This window comes from Tamandua tetradactyla, chromosome 10 (assembly GCF_023851605.1).
Source record: "Tamandua tetradactyla isolate mTamTet1 chromosome 10, mTamTet1.pri, whole genome shotgun sequence".
NCBI classification, from domain to species: domain Eukaryota; kingdom Metazoa; phylum Chordata; class Mammalia; order Pilosa; family Myrmecophagidae; genus Tamandua; species Tamandua tetradactyla.
In genome coordinates, this window is record NC_135336.1 from 23,686,658 (window position 1) to 23,701,435 (window position 14,778).

At 36.0% G+C, this 14,778-nt stretch overlaps 1 protein-coding gene across 1 annotated transcript in view; it reads right to left on the reverse strand.

Moving 5' to 3' along the window:
* The window catches only part of SLC15A2 (solute carrier family 15 member 2), a 59,307-nt gene that overhangs the window by 18,908 nt on the left and 25,621 nt on the right, over positions 1-14,778 (reverse strand). Inside the window, exons 16-19 of the mRNA XM_077118177.1 lie at positions 11,247-11,411; positions 11,053-11,099; positions 9,199-9,309; positions 8,451-8,547 (exon numbers count right to left, since the gene is read on the reverse strand). Of these exons, the coding sequence (XP_076974292.1) occupies positions 8,451-8,547; positions 9,199-9,309; positions 11,053-11,099; positions 11,247-11,411 (420 nt within the window). The remainder of the gene's footprint in view (positions 1-8,450; positions 8,548-9,198; positions 9,310-11,052; positions 11,100-11,246; positions 11,412-14,778) is intronic.

Consider the following 14,778-nt stretch of genomic DNA (forward strand, 5'->3'; position numbering starts at 1 on the left):
TGAGCACAGCAAAGTGGCAGGGGACAAGAGCAACAGCAAAAGCTCAGAAGTATTTGTATATGCTAGTGATGAAAAATCTGAGGAGGAAATCAAGAAAAAAATTCCATTTACAATAGCAAGCAAAAGAAGCAAATGTGTAGGAATAAATTTAACTAAGGATACAAAAGGCTTATACATAGAAAACTACAAGAAATTGCTAAAAGAAATCATGGAGGACCTAAATAAATGAAAGAGCATACCATGTTCATGGATTGGAAGACTAAATATAGTTAAGATGTCAGTTCTACCCAAATTGATTTATAGATTCAATTGAAACCAATTAAAACCCCAACAACTGAATGAGCATAGCCCAAATACCCCTAAAGAATGGAGAAAGTTCAAAGGTGATAGTGGAGTTATACAGAGGAGGTAGGGTTTAAAAAATGGGTATGATTGCTGAATCAGTATATTGATATTTCTTTTAGACTCCAGTACCTTAGAGCAGCTAAAAGTAAAAACCTAAAATTGTGGAATTGTAACCCATACCAAACTCTGAAATCTGTTCCACAACTAATTGTTTTGATGTACTTTGAAATTTATTGCTTTTCTGTATCTATGTTTTCACAAAAAAGAAAAAAGAAGGAGGGTATAACAGAGAAAAGAGGATTTAACAGATGAGTATGACTGTTGAATCATAATATTGATATTTCTTTTGATCTCCAGTGTCTTTGAGCAGCTAGAAGAAAAAATGAAAAATCATGGAACTGTAACCCCTACCAAACTTTAAAATCTGTTCAATAACTACTTGTTAAAATGTATACTGGGGGCAGGTCATGGTGGCTCAGCAGGCAGAGTTCTTGCCTGCCATGCTGGAGACCCAGGTTCGATTCCCACTGCCTGCCCATGCAAAAAAAAAAAAAAAAAAAGCCATATATATATGCTTGGAAATTTATTGCTTTTTTGTATATATATTCTATTTCACAATAAAAAAAAATGTTACACAGAAACCGCAACAACACACTTTGAGGAAATAGAAATGCCAATAACCAAATTTATTTGGAGGGGCAGGGTGCCCTAAATAGCTAAAAATATCTTTAAAAAGAAAAATGAAGTGGGATGGAGTTCACACTCCCTGACTTTAAAGCATATCATGAAGCTACAGAGGTCAAAAGAGTTTGGACTGGCATAAAGATAGATATACTGACCAATGGAATTGAAATGAGTGTTCAGAAATGGACCCTCTCATTTACAGACAATCTTTGATCTTTGATAAGGCAGTCAAGCCAACCCACCTGGGACAGAGCATTCTCTTCAATAAATGGTGTTTGGAGAACTGGATATCTATATGCAAAAGAGTGAAAGAGGATTCATATCTCACATCTTATACAAAAATTAACTCAAAATGTATCAAAGACCTAAGCAGCAAAGTCCATAAAACTGTTAGAAGAAAATGTAGAGAAATATCTTATAAATCTTATAATAGGAGTGGTTTCCTATACCTTACACCCAAAGCAGGAGCATTGAAAAGAAATAGATAAATAGTATCTTCTCAAAATTAAACACTTTTGTGTACCAAAATCTTTGTCAGGGAAGTAAAAAGGCAGCCTATGCAACAGGAGACAATATTTGGAAACCACGTATCAGATAAGGATTTAGTATTTAGAATATATAAAGAGATTCTTCAACTCAACAACAAAAAGACAAACAACCCAACTAAAAAATGAGCAAAAAACATGAACAGATACCTGTCAGAAGAGAAAATACAAATGGCTAAAGCCACATGGAAAGATGTTCAATGGCTATTAGGGAAATGCAAATGAAAACCACAATGAGATATCATCTCACATACTAAAATGGTCATATCAAAAAACAAAAACAGAAATGACAAGTGCTGGAGAGGATGTGGAAAAAGAAGCACACTTATCCACTTTTGGTGAGAATGTAAAATGGTATAATTGCTCTGAAGGCAGTTTGGTGGTTATACTTACAGGAAGCTAAGTATAGAATTGCCATATGATCCAGCAATCCCATTACTAGGTGTATATTCAGAAGAACTGAAGATAAGGACACAGGTGGACATTTGTACACTGATGTTTATAGCAGCATTATTTAAAATTGTCCAGAGATGAAAACAGCCCAAATGTCCATCCTTGGGCAAGTGGCTAAATATGTTGTGGACATACATACAATGGAATACTATGCAGCTGTAAGACAGAATAAAGTCATGAAGCATGTAACAATGTGGATGAACCTTGAGGACATTATGCTGAGTGAAATTACTTGAAACAAAAGGACAAATACTGCATGGTCTCACTAATATGAACTAATAATATTACTGAGAGAACTTTGAGAGTTAAAGTTAAGAACACAGGTTATCAGGAGATAGAAAGGAGTCAAGAGTGGGCATTTGGTGCTGAAGGAGTACAGATTATGCAAGAAGAATAATTGTAAAACTTCAGAAATGGATAGCACAATACTACCTGATGGTAGCACAATAATATAAATACATTGAGTGAAGGTGAATGCGAGTATGGTTGAGGGAGAAGGGTTGGGGACATGTATGAAACCAGAAGGAAAGATAGAGGATAAAGACTGAGATGGTATAACATAGGAATGCCTAGAGTGGACAATGATGTTGATTAAATTGCACAAATTTAAAAATGTTTTTGCATGAGGGAAAACAAATGAATGTCAACATTGCAAGAAGTTGAAAATGTTTAGTGAGTTGTATTGTTCTTTCTTATGACATAAGCTGTATTGTTCATGTTATAGTATTTAAGTTAAAGTGTATCAAGTTTAAGAGTGAATGTTACCTAAGGTCTTGCAACCTACTCTGCAGAGATTTAGTGCATTTCCAATTGTATGCAGGACAGTTGAGTATTGTTAGGCAAAATATGTCTGTTTTTGTGTTCTATTTAGAAATTAAGCATGTTTCAAGATGATGTGTATAGCTGCCAAGCTGACAAGGGGTGGACTATGATGGTTAAGTTCTGGAGTCAACTTGGCCAGGTGATGGTGTCCAGTTGTCTGGTCAGGCAAATACTGGCCTGACAGTTACTGCAAGGATATTTTGTGGTTGTTTGATAAACCAGGAGGCTGGCTTATTAAATCACCAGTTAGTTGATTGTTGCTGTGGCTGATTACATCTATAATAAACTAAGGACACATCCCTGCAAAAGAGATGATCCAATCAGTTGGTTTGATCTAATTGGCTGAAGAATTTTAAAGAAGAAAGAATTTCACTTCTTCAGCCAGTGAGCCTCTCCTGTGGAGTTCGTCAATACCCTTCATCGGAGTTGCCAGCCTCACAATTTTGAGGCACTTCCATCGATAGAGTTCCTGTTGATTTGGGACACTTCCATTCCCACAGTTGCATGAGACACTTTTATAAATCTTATATTTACAGATATCTCCCGTTGGTTATGTTTCTCTAGAGAACCCTGACTAATACAGTGGAGTCAATATTCTTTTTTTTTTCTCACATATGGAAATCCAGCTATTCTGGCACCTTTAAAACAATGAAGTCTTTCTTTTATCCAATGGTTTGTTTTAACTCTGCTATAAAAAAATCAGTTGACCATATATGATTGTATTATTTCTAAATTCTCTAATCTGCTCCACTAATCTATCTATCATTATAGCAATAACAGACTGTCTTGATTATTATTGTTTTATAATCAGATTTTAAATCTGGTGATATAAGTTATCCAATTATCACTTGTGCAAAATTAGTTGATTGTTCTAGGCCCTTTGCATTTCCATATAAGTTGTCAATTCAGCTTATTAATTTTTAAGAACAATAACAACAAAAGACCTGCTGGTACCATGATTGTGATGTATCTATAGATCAATCTGGGGAACAATAATATCTAAACAATATTGAATCTTCCCATTCTTGAACATGAAATAGTAGTCTTTTTTTTAGATCTTTAATATCCCTTCAATGTTAGAAGAGAATATTTCTCAGTTTCCAATGTGTGGATCTTAAATGGCTTTTACCAACTTTATCCCTAAGCATTTAATTTTTGGGATCTATGGTAAATGGTTTTGAGTTTTTCAGCTCATTTTCCAACTGTTTGTTGTTCTTTCATATAAATGCAATTGGGTTTTGTGTTATTGACCTACTATATTGCAAGCTTTCTAACATTAAACCTTGCATAACTGGAATAAACTCTATTTTGTAACAGTAAAAAAAAATACATAGAAATAAATTTAACAAAAGAAGTGTACATTTCCACTCTGAAGAATGCAAAACATTGATGAAGAAATTTAGAACACCTAAATAAATGGAAAGACATATTGTGTGCATGAATTGAAGCCTCAGTATTGTTAGGATGACCGTACTCCCCAAATTGATCTACAGTTTCGATGCAAACTCTATCAAAATAACAGCTGGCTTCCTTAGAAAAACTGACAAGTTGATGCTAAACTCACATGAAATTCAAGGGACCCAGAACAGCCAAACTAATCTTAAAAAAGAAGAACAAAGTAGGACTCACAGTTCCTGATTTCAAAACTTCCTACAAAGCACAGTCACCAACACAGTGTTGTACTGGCATAAATACAGATCAATGGAACAGAATTGAGTTTTCAGAACTAAACTCTCATGTTTATAGTCAACTGATTTTAGACAAGAGTGCCAAGACCATTCAATGAGGAAATGTGCTAGGTCAAATAAATAAATGGTGCTGGGTCAAATGGATATCAACATACAAAAGAATGAAGTTAGACTCCTACCTCACACCACATACAAAAATTAACTCAAAATTGATTAAAGGCCTAAATATAAGAGCTGGAAGTATGAAATTCTTAATAGAAAATACAGACATAAATCTCTGTGACCCTGGCTTAGGCAATGGTTTCTTAGATATGATAAACAGTCAAAGAAAAATAGATAAATTTATCAGATTAGGGGCTTGCATCTAGAATATATAATTTAATAATTAAAAAAGTAAACCAATTAAAAGTTGGCCAAAGAAGATATATGAATGGCCAATAAGTACATGCAAAGTTGCTCAACATCACTGCCATCAAGGAAAAGCAAATCAGAACTGCAATGAGATACTGTTTCACATTGATTTGGATGGTAGTAGTAGTAATAGTAATAATTAATACTACTACTAATAAAACAGATAACAAGTATTGATGAGGATGTGGAGAAACTGGAACCCTCAAACATTAATGACAGGAATGTAAAAATCATACAGTTGCTTTGGAAAACAGTCTTGTAGTTCCTCAAAGTATGTAGTTACCGTATGACCCAGAAATTCCATTCCTAGGTATATACTCTAGACGAACGAAAACACATCCACGCAAAAACTGTACATAAATGTTCATAGAAGCATCATTCATAATAGCCAAAATGTAGAAAAAATCCAAATATCCATCAAATGATGAATAGATAAATAAGAGGTAGTATATTCATAGAATGAAATATTATTTGCCAATAAAAAATGAAGTACTGATGCATTTTACAAGAGGGATGACCATTAAAAACATGCTAATGAGAAAAGCCAGAAACAATAAGGCCACATATTGTATGATTCTATTTATATGACACGTCTAAAATAGGCAAAGTTATGGAGACAGAAAGTAGGTTAATGGTTGCAGAGGGATAAGGGATTTTGGCAGAAGTGAGGAGTGACTGCTAATGAGTACAGAGTTTATTTCCGTGGTGATGAAATTTTCTAAGCTTGATTTGGTGATGTTTGCACAACTCTGATAATATACTAAGGAGCATTGAATTCTACACTTTAAATGGATAACTTATATCTTAATAAAGCTGTTATAAAGATGATATTCCATTGGTGCATGCCTCATGACTTTGTACCTTTTTGTAGCAGCATAATATTCTATCATATGTATAACCATCATTTGCCAATCTACTTCTCAGTCAGTGCATCCCTCAGGCACCTGCATTCATTAGGCATCATGTATAATGTCCAAAGCCCAAAATCCATTAATACTTTCAATTTGAGATAATTTCATTGTTCCCAAGAGAAAGATAGCCAATAAACACACAATAGGAATGAACCTGTGGGACATTTGGTGAGGCAAAATAAGCCAGAAATGAAAGAACAATTATTGCATGGTCTTCTTTAGAAAATGCTTATAAGAAAACAGGGGTCTAGATCATAAACTCTTATAGCAGACACATTTAATCTGGAGTGGTATTATTTCTGGATTCTGAGAAGCTATTTTATATATCTATAACCTGATATTTAGAGACAAGAACGAAGCTGATCAGGTCAGGATTAAGGTAATTTAGAAGACAGGGATAAGGAAAATATTGTCTCTATTTTAAAACCACACCTACTCTTTGAGACCAAAGGAAGAAAGATTTATTTTGTCTGGAACCTAAATTTTCTGTAGCACATAATCTAACTCAACCTGTCTGGTTAGCTCATTTGAACAACTGAAACACAGGGAGCCCAGAAAGAATGAAAGCCTTTAATCCTGTATAACTTAATGTAATGCCTGGATAAATCCTAGAATATATTAAGCAGATAACCAAAAAGTATTGACAAAGTCCCTTAAAGATGAGAGAAAAAAATATGGAACTATTACACTTTACCATCAGGGAATGCCCTGATACATTGTCAAACATTAGGGACACCTAAATCAATAGGCCAAGCCCTTGATCTTGAGGTTTACTCTTCTGAAAGTATATGTAGATAGCGGAGAAGCTTAGCCTACCTATAGGTATGCTTAAGAATTACTTCTGGAGGACCTCTTTTGTTGCTCAGATGTAGCTTCACTCTCTCTAAGCTCAACTCTGTATGTGAAATCATTGCCCTCCTCCCTACATGGGACATGACATCCAGGGGTGAAAGTCTCCCTGGTGGCGTGGGAGATGACACCCAAGGATGAGTCCAGCTCCAGCACCATGGGATCAACAATTCCATCCTGACTAAAATGGGGAAAAGAAGTGTAACTAATAGGGTATCAGTGGCCGAGAGAGTTCAAATAGAGTCGAGAGGCTACTCTGGAGGTCACTTTTATGTAAGCTTTAGTTAGACATTGCTACTTATCACAATTTGGCAAATCCCAACCAAAATCATTCAAGCCAACCCTAAAGAACACCTAGGGCAATATATAAGATTCTACAAAGTTTCAATGCACTAGAGTAACTTTCCAGAAACCTACAAACTTCAGTCGGGTCCCTGGACCAGATAAGTCCTGAAACCTAGAGGGCCCAGCCTCTGTAGAACATCAGCTAGTTCCATTTCCCTACCCCATATTAGTGACAGCCCCTTCCAACATGAAAAAATTAGAATAGCCAGAGTCCAAAAACCCCTAAAAGTGAGATAGAAAGATCAAAGGTGATAGTGGAGTTATACAGACAAGGTAGGGTTTAACAAGAGAATAAGATTGTTGAATCATTAAATTAATATTTCTTTTAGTCTCCAGCGTCCTAGAGCAGCTAGAAGTAAAAACCTAAAATTACGGAACTGTAACCCATACCAAACTCTGAAATCTGTTCTATAATTAATTGTTGTGCTGTACTTTGAATTTTATTGTTTTTTTGTATATATGTTATTTTTCACACACTCCAAAAAAAAAGTCACTTATGATGAAAAAAATATATATTTATTACTTCTAGCCTCCTATATTCTGGAGGAGCTAGAAGGAAAAATCTGAGATGATTGTTTGGTAGCCCATGACAAACTGGGAACTGTCCTGTAACTACTTGCTGAAGAGTGCTTTGAAAATTATTGCTTTTTTCTTTTTTTGCTTTGTATATACATTAAATTATATATTTTAAAAGTAACAAAAATGATATCCCAAAGAGAGCAGGTTAAGTAAGTTAAAAATTAAAATAAGACTTTACAAATTGGGTTCCTATCACACCACTAGAAATGCCCCCTCTTTTTCTTATTCACTGTCTTCTTTTTTCAGTTTGTCTTTAATATAGTGTCACAAGTAATGAAATGAAATTAGAACCAAGATTCATAGAAATAAGATGCAGAGAAACCCTGTCCTGATCACTGAAACAATTGCTTTTAATGGATGAACCACCAAATCACTGATCCCCCAAACTCTGTGTAGAGATAGACATCTACTCTTGATATTTTAGAGTGATGTGTTAACAGACCAAATTTCCAGGGAGCCAGGAGACTTGCATATGGAGTTAGCCAAGAAGACATAAATAATCTTGCATAAATAATTGTTTTTCCCTGGGGTCAAAAGGAAACTGGAGCAGACTGTGTAACCTCATAGTGATGGCTCAACATAAGTCTACCATTCCCCAAGACTCTTCACATGCTTCCAATGTTTCTCCTGTAAAATCCTATATGGAGTCCTCAGTTGAGCTTTCTAAAGTGACCATAGAATTTGACACCTTATACTAGAATTATGTGAGCCTCTTTTCTGACAGTCTTCTCCTTTGTTCTCTCTCCCTGCCAACAAAATCCCAGGTTATTTATGTGAGTGGGAGGAAGGACAGAGTGGGTGATCATGAGCTTACTTACATTAGAAATAACAAGCAGATATGCTACATCAAAGGCTAGGAGACCCAGATTCAGAGAAAATACCTCATCTTCTGTTCTACAATGCACTGCAGGGTATCTAGAACAGGAGGAGTTTGGATTAGAATAAACATTATGGCTTAGAAAAGCACTCCCATCTCCCAGAGGAAAGAATAATCTGATCTCTCTACTGAGAATGAAGAGAGTAGTAGCCACCATTTCTCTTTGAAGAGAGGAGTCTTTTTTGGTGAGTTGTTTTTATGCCAGTTTTCTCTCCCAATCTGAGCTCTTCACTGCCCAAGTCAGGTAATTTGTATCTTAAACTTAAATAAATAAAGTGCAAATCACCTTATTTTGTGGACTTCAAGCCTAGGTGAATTTTTCTCATGCAAGTCTTATGAATTCATGGAATAGCATAAAACAGTGAAAATGAGAGGATAAGCTCTACATAATGAGGTGTCAGTGGGAGATACCAAAGTGGAGGAGTGGGAGCTAGTAATAAACTTTGTGAATCTCCCAAAGATAGACCCTATTAACTACACAGTATGACCTTCCTAACAATCATGACCTCAATATATCTATGCAGAAAAAGGTGAGATTGAGAGAAGAAGGCAAGTATTGAAAAACAACAGGAGTAAATCTATACTCACAATTACCCAGATATACTTAAGTATCTTTCCTAAATATCAAGAAAGCATTTAAGAAACAATTGTTGATAAAAGTAAAATGGACACAAGGGTAAGGCTCTTACTCTCCTTGTTTCACTGTTTGGTAAGCAGACACACCATAGTCTTCATCAACACTGAGGGAGATATTCATACCCAGGGAGATGTTGACATCTTTATGCAAAGTGTTAACAAACCTGAGGGTAGAGACAAAATTTAGAGATCAGATAAACCCCCTGAAACAGGGATTCCTGATAAAAGAGGGTGGAGATCTTATATCTTGTTTACCATTATATCTCCAATGCCCAGGACAGTTTTCACACAAAGGTGCATTATGTATATTGTTAACTAGATGAATGAATTAACTTCACATGTAAGAAGAAATCAGTATTCCTAGTTGTTCCTAACTCTTTCCTTTCTAAGATATTATCTTTCTATCTGCTGCTCTCTCACTAGATCTCTAGTTGGGATGTACACTCTCATAATCACCCCAGTCTGTTTCCTCTAATCCAGTTAGGTCTACCCAAGTTCTTTCCCTCTTATGATTCATCAACTGAGATTAATAAGAAAAATAAAATAAATAATTATGTATATATAAATGTATGCCAGGATTTACATAAAACTGGGAAATTATCCTGATATAAATTAAGTCTGATCTCCCATGCAAAACTCAAATTTGTAGCCCATAGTATATTGAGCTAACATTGTTTTGGGAGCTACTTGTGAACCTTTTCAGAACCATCTTCCTAGTCTTCTGAACTTGGTCCCAGAGATTGTTCCCACAGGATAAGTCTTGGTTACATCTCTGTTTTGATAGTTTTTGCCTAGGTCTCCGGCCCATGGGATGAGGAGGGAAGTTCCCTTTAGGGTCATGAATGTTGACTCCTGAACTGGAAATCATCATGCACTGACATAGAAGTTGCTCCTTTACCACTTCTGGAGGTTCCTATGGCTCTCTGCCCCAGAGAAGTCCTATCCTCACCATTATCTTACTTATTTTGAGCCATTTGCTTTTTCTGAAGCATACTCAAAAGCAAATTATGATTGTTCTATCTTTCAGTGAAATTCAGAATTTTCATTAAAAATTATTTCCTAAAATGCAATTCTTAATAGCAGCCATCTGTCCTTGAAGGACTTATTTCATGTTTGTTTCATTTCTGATTCCTGCCATACAAAGCAGATGACTGCTTGCTCCATCTTGCACCAACAGTGAGTTCCAACTCTATAATTTTGTCCCTTGCTATCTGATGAGACCTCTAGCTATAACTGGATTCAAAACCAAGTCTCTTGATTCTAAATATGCTACCTTTACTATACCATGATGCCTCCAGGGGTTCATAATAAATGCTATATTTAATAATAACACATCAATATTGTTTTATCAATTATAACAAGTGTATCACATTAATGAACAACATAAATAGGAAAAACTGGGGTGGTGAGGAAAAAATACAGTATATGGGAACTTATTCTGTACCTTCTGCACAATTTTTTATAACCTTAAAACTGCTCTAAAAATTAAGTCCATTAAAAAATACATACTTTACTCTAAAGACACAATAACAGTAATAGGTATTCAACTACCAATAATGAAGGGAGGATCATTTACTTACTTACGAATTTCTCTCTGAGAGGAAAGTACTTATTTTTCTGAGAGGGAGATAAATGGGTAAAACTCAGCCAAACGGATTTACGCAGCAGAGCAGAAGGGGCATGTGCAGATACAGGGCCATCTTTTAATGCCACATGGGAAAGAAAGCCTTTCTGTTTCCCATTGTCCTGGAAATGCTTTCTCTTCCCATGTCCCTAACATCCTAGGAGAGAGAATCCCTGCTCAGGACAAGTAGAATGTGAAGCCTCTCCATCAGAGAACCCCAGATCAGAACAGACTCAAGATTCAAGAGAACAGAGTGGTCTGGGGGTCTCTTAAACATCCAAACCTCACAGCTGTCATCCCATTGATTGTCTTGTTGTCTGTATCCTTCATCTACAATAGAAGAAAGTTAAAATCATTTACAGTTAACAGTAGGGAAACAAAAATCTGAAAATTTGATTAACAGGCAGTTATTTAGTAGGGGTTGATAACTTGGAAACTAGGGTGATAACTTGGAAATTAGGAGTTTCCTCAACTTACCATTATGCTGGAAATATTTTTCCCATCCCCATGAAGGATCAGTGTGTACCAATTCTTCTCCTCCATAGAATGTGCAGTGTAGACAGACAAACTGTGATATTTCAGATGGAAGTGAAAATCTTGACTTTTTGTTTGCAGGTATAGTTTAAAAAAGTGTGGTGTTTTCTGTAGAATGAAATATCTGTCATATTCTTCTTTTTGCCCTATTTTGAACATTACAATCTCATAGCATCCCAGGGTGTAGAGAACTCACTTGGATATTTTCCACATTACCCTTTGACCTAATAATTCCACTTTTAGGAATCTCTCTAGGAAAGTAATTAGAGTCATACCTGAAGATTTACATGTAAGGACATCTGTTATAGGATTCTATCAAATAATAAAGCAATCTATGGGGAAATGTTTAAATAAACTATAATACATCCATAGGATACAATGCTAGGCAGCCATTTAGTTATGTTGCCAATGATGTTCTAAGGACCTGGGGAAATGCTTATGGTACAATTAATGTTAAGAAAAAAATCAAATTCAAACAGCATATACAGTTTGAACATTTTTTAAAAATTAGTTTGAGAAAAGGATTGTAGTAAGGTGGTAGATTAGGAAACTCCAGAATCAGTGTCTCCACAAAAACACCTATTGAACTGGAAGGAACTGTCTGAATCAAATATTTTGAAACTTCAGAGACTAGGAGAATACTGCGTAGCATCCAAGTTTGGGTAGGAGGAAGAGGCTGGTAAATTGTGAAAATACCAGTGAGTTCCTTCCTCCCTGCAGTAGCTACCATCCCCCTTCCCCCATCCTCCTGGCAGGCAGCCAAGAGGACTGGAGCTCAGGCTCCTGGCACACCTTGGTGCCAGATAGGAACACAAGACTACTTCTCCAAACTCTGGGGGTGTGTGCTGTGATTGCTGATCACTGCTTTTGATTAGCTACTTTAGACCTCTGTGTATCAGCTCTGAATGCGGCCATTGTTCCAACCCTGCCTTGGGCAGTAAACTTCCACAAAACTAAAGAAAACAGTTAAGGGCTGCACTAACTAGGCAAGTGCTGAATCAAAAAAATGCAGCCTCAAAGCCATAGAAGAAGCTCCTGGCACCCTTGCTGGCCTCTTCCCTACACCTTCCACAATGCAGGGAGAAGCCACCTTGTACTCCAATTGTGGATCCATGGCCCTGTTCCAGAGGGAGCAAAGTTGCCCCTAACACATACTAGGGTACATATATTTCACCACTAATCTATCAGGTGAAAGTCTGAGGGACTGAGTTGAGGAACTTGTCTGGGGCTCACCCTCTCAGAGTTTGTCCTGAGGGCAAAGAAGCTGCTTGCAGATAGCTGGGACAGTGTGAGAAACAATTAAGTTGAAGTGGCCAGGGGCAAATGACCATCTGCATTAAGTCACTGGGGGTGGGGGGAGTCTATTTCAAAGGGAGTAAAGGGGGCAATCACTCAAACTCCTATAAAACATGAACGAGGAATTCTTAGGCCTCTACTAGCAAGCACTAGACCAGGAAAAGAAGCACGCTCTGTGGTTCCCTGCAGGCTCGGATAAAACAGACAGGACCCTGCACTTCACATTTGCCTCAGATCAATCTTCTTGATAGGAGAGCTAAGCTCTGAAACAGACCACCAGCCAAAGGAGAGCCAATTTGCAAAGACTGTGAAAGGTGTATTTTGCTTTAGTTTGCTTGTTTCGATTAGCAACCGCATTCAAGAAAATTTCTGTCATATCGCCAACTGGATACAAACTTAAGGACAGACAGCTCAGGAAGAAAACCTCAGAGTTAACATTTAAAAAATTTAAAAATTACAGTGTGCAACAAGAGACTACAAAACAAACAAAGAAACAGGATATGATGACGCATCTAAAAGAACAAGATAAAAATCCAGAAACTGTCAGTGAAGAAGACCTAATATTGGACTTAACAGAAAAGACTAAAAAAAATAAAGATCCTGAATGTGCTTAAAGAGAATAAAGAAAAACATGGGTAAAGAACTAAGAAATATGAGGAAAATAATGTTCAGTTTGGGAATATCTTTGAGATTCTCAATAAGAACCAAATGAAATATTGGAGTAGAAGAACACAATAAATGAAACGAGAAATTCCCTAGGGGGTTTCGACACAAGATTGGAGAAGGCAGAAGAAAGAATTAGAGATGTTGCAGAGAAAAAAATTGAAATGATTCATGCTGAAAAGCAAGGATAAAGAATTAAAAAAAGAACAAACAGAGTGCAAGAGAGCTATGGGACAATATAAAGCATATCAATAAATGTACTATGGAGAAGAAAACTCCAGGAGAAGAAAGAGAGAAAGGGACAGAGGGATTATTCAAAGAAATAATGGCAGAAAACTTCCCAAATTTAATGAAGCACATGAATATACACATTCAATGAATCCCAAACAGGATAAATTCAAAGAGAACTATGCTTAGACACATAGTAATAAAATTGTCAAAATGCCAAGTACAAGGGTGCACAAGTGGTTCAGTGGTAGACTGCTCACCTTCCATGTGGGAGAACTGGGTTCAATTCCCAACCATACACTTGAAAAAAAAAGTGCCAAGGACAAGGAGAGTTCTGAAAGTTGCAAGAGAAAAGCAACAAGTTATGCATAAGGGAACTCCAATAAGATGAAATGTTGGTTTCTCATCAGAAATCATGGAGACAAGAAAGCAGTGATAGGAAATATTTAAACTGCTGGAAGAAAATAATTGCCAACTAAGAATTTTATATCTGACAAGCTTTCTTTTTAAAATGGTAGAAAGAATAATATTCCCAGATAAACAAAAGCTGAAGTAGATCATTACCATTAGACTTGGCCTATAAACAATGCTAAATGGAGTTCTTCAGACTGAAAGGAAAGGATCCTAGACAGTGGATCAAAGAGGCATTAAGAAATAAAACCCCCCTGGTAAAGATAACCATATGGGTAATAATAAATACTGATAATATTATATCATAGTTTTTGGTATATAGCTACACTTCTTATTTCCTACAGGTGCTAAAATGCAAATGGATAAAAAGTGATGGAAAAATCTGTTCTTGATATACATTGTACAAAGATAAAATTTGTATCAAGTACAAAAAACAGTGGAGGAACAGAAGTGAATAGGCACAGTATATGTGTATGCTATTAAAGATAAGTTGATATCAAATCAAATATGACTGTTAGAGATTTAGGATATGAAATTTAACCCCATGATAACCATAAAGGAAACGTGAAAAAATGTGTTCAGAAAGAAATGAGAAGGGACTCAAAATAATATGATACAAAAAATTAAATAAATATGAAAGCTGGGATCAGTGGAAGAAATGTGGGTCAAAAAGATATAGGGTCAAAAAAAAAAAGATATAAGGCTTAAAAAGACAAAATATAAAAGTGGCAGGAGAAAGTACTGCATTCTCAGTTATTTTAAATATAAATAGATTAAACTCTAAAGTCAAAAGGTAAAGATTGGCAGAATGGGTTTAAAAAGCATGGCCCAGATGTATGCTGTTTACAAGAGATTTATCTTAAATTCAAACATGGAA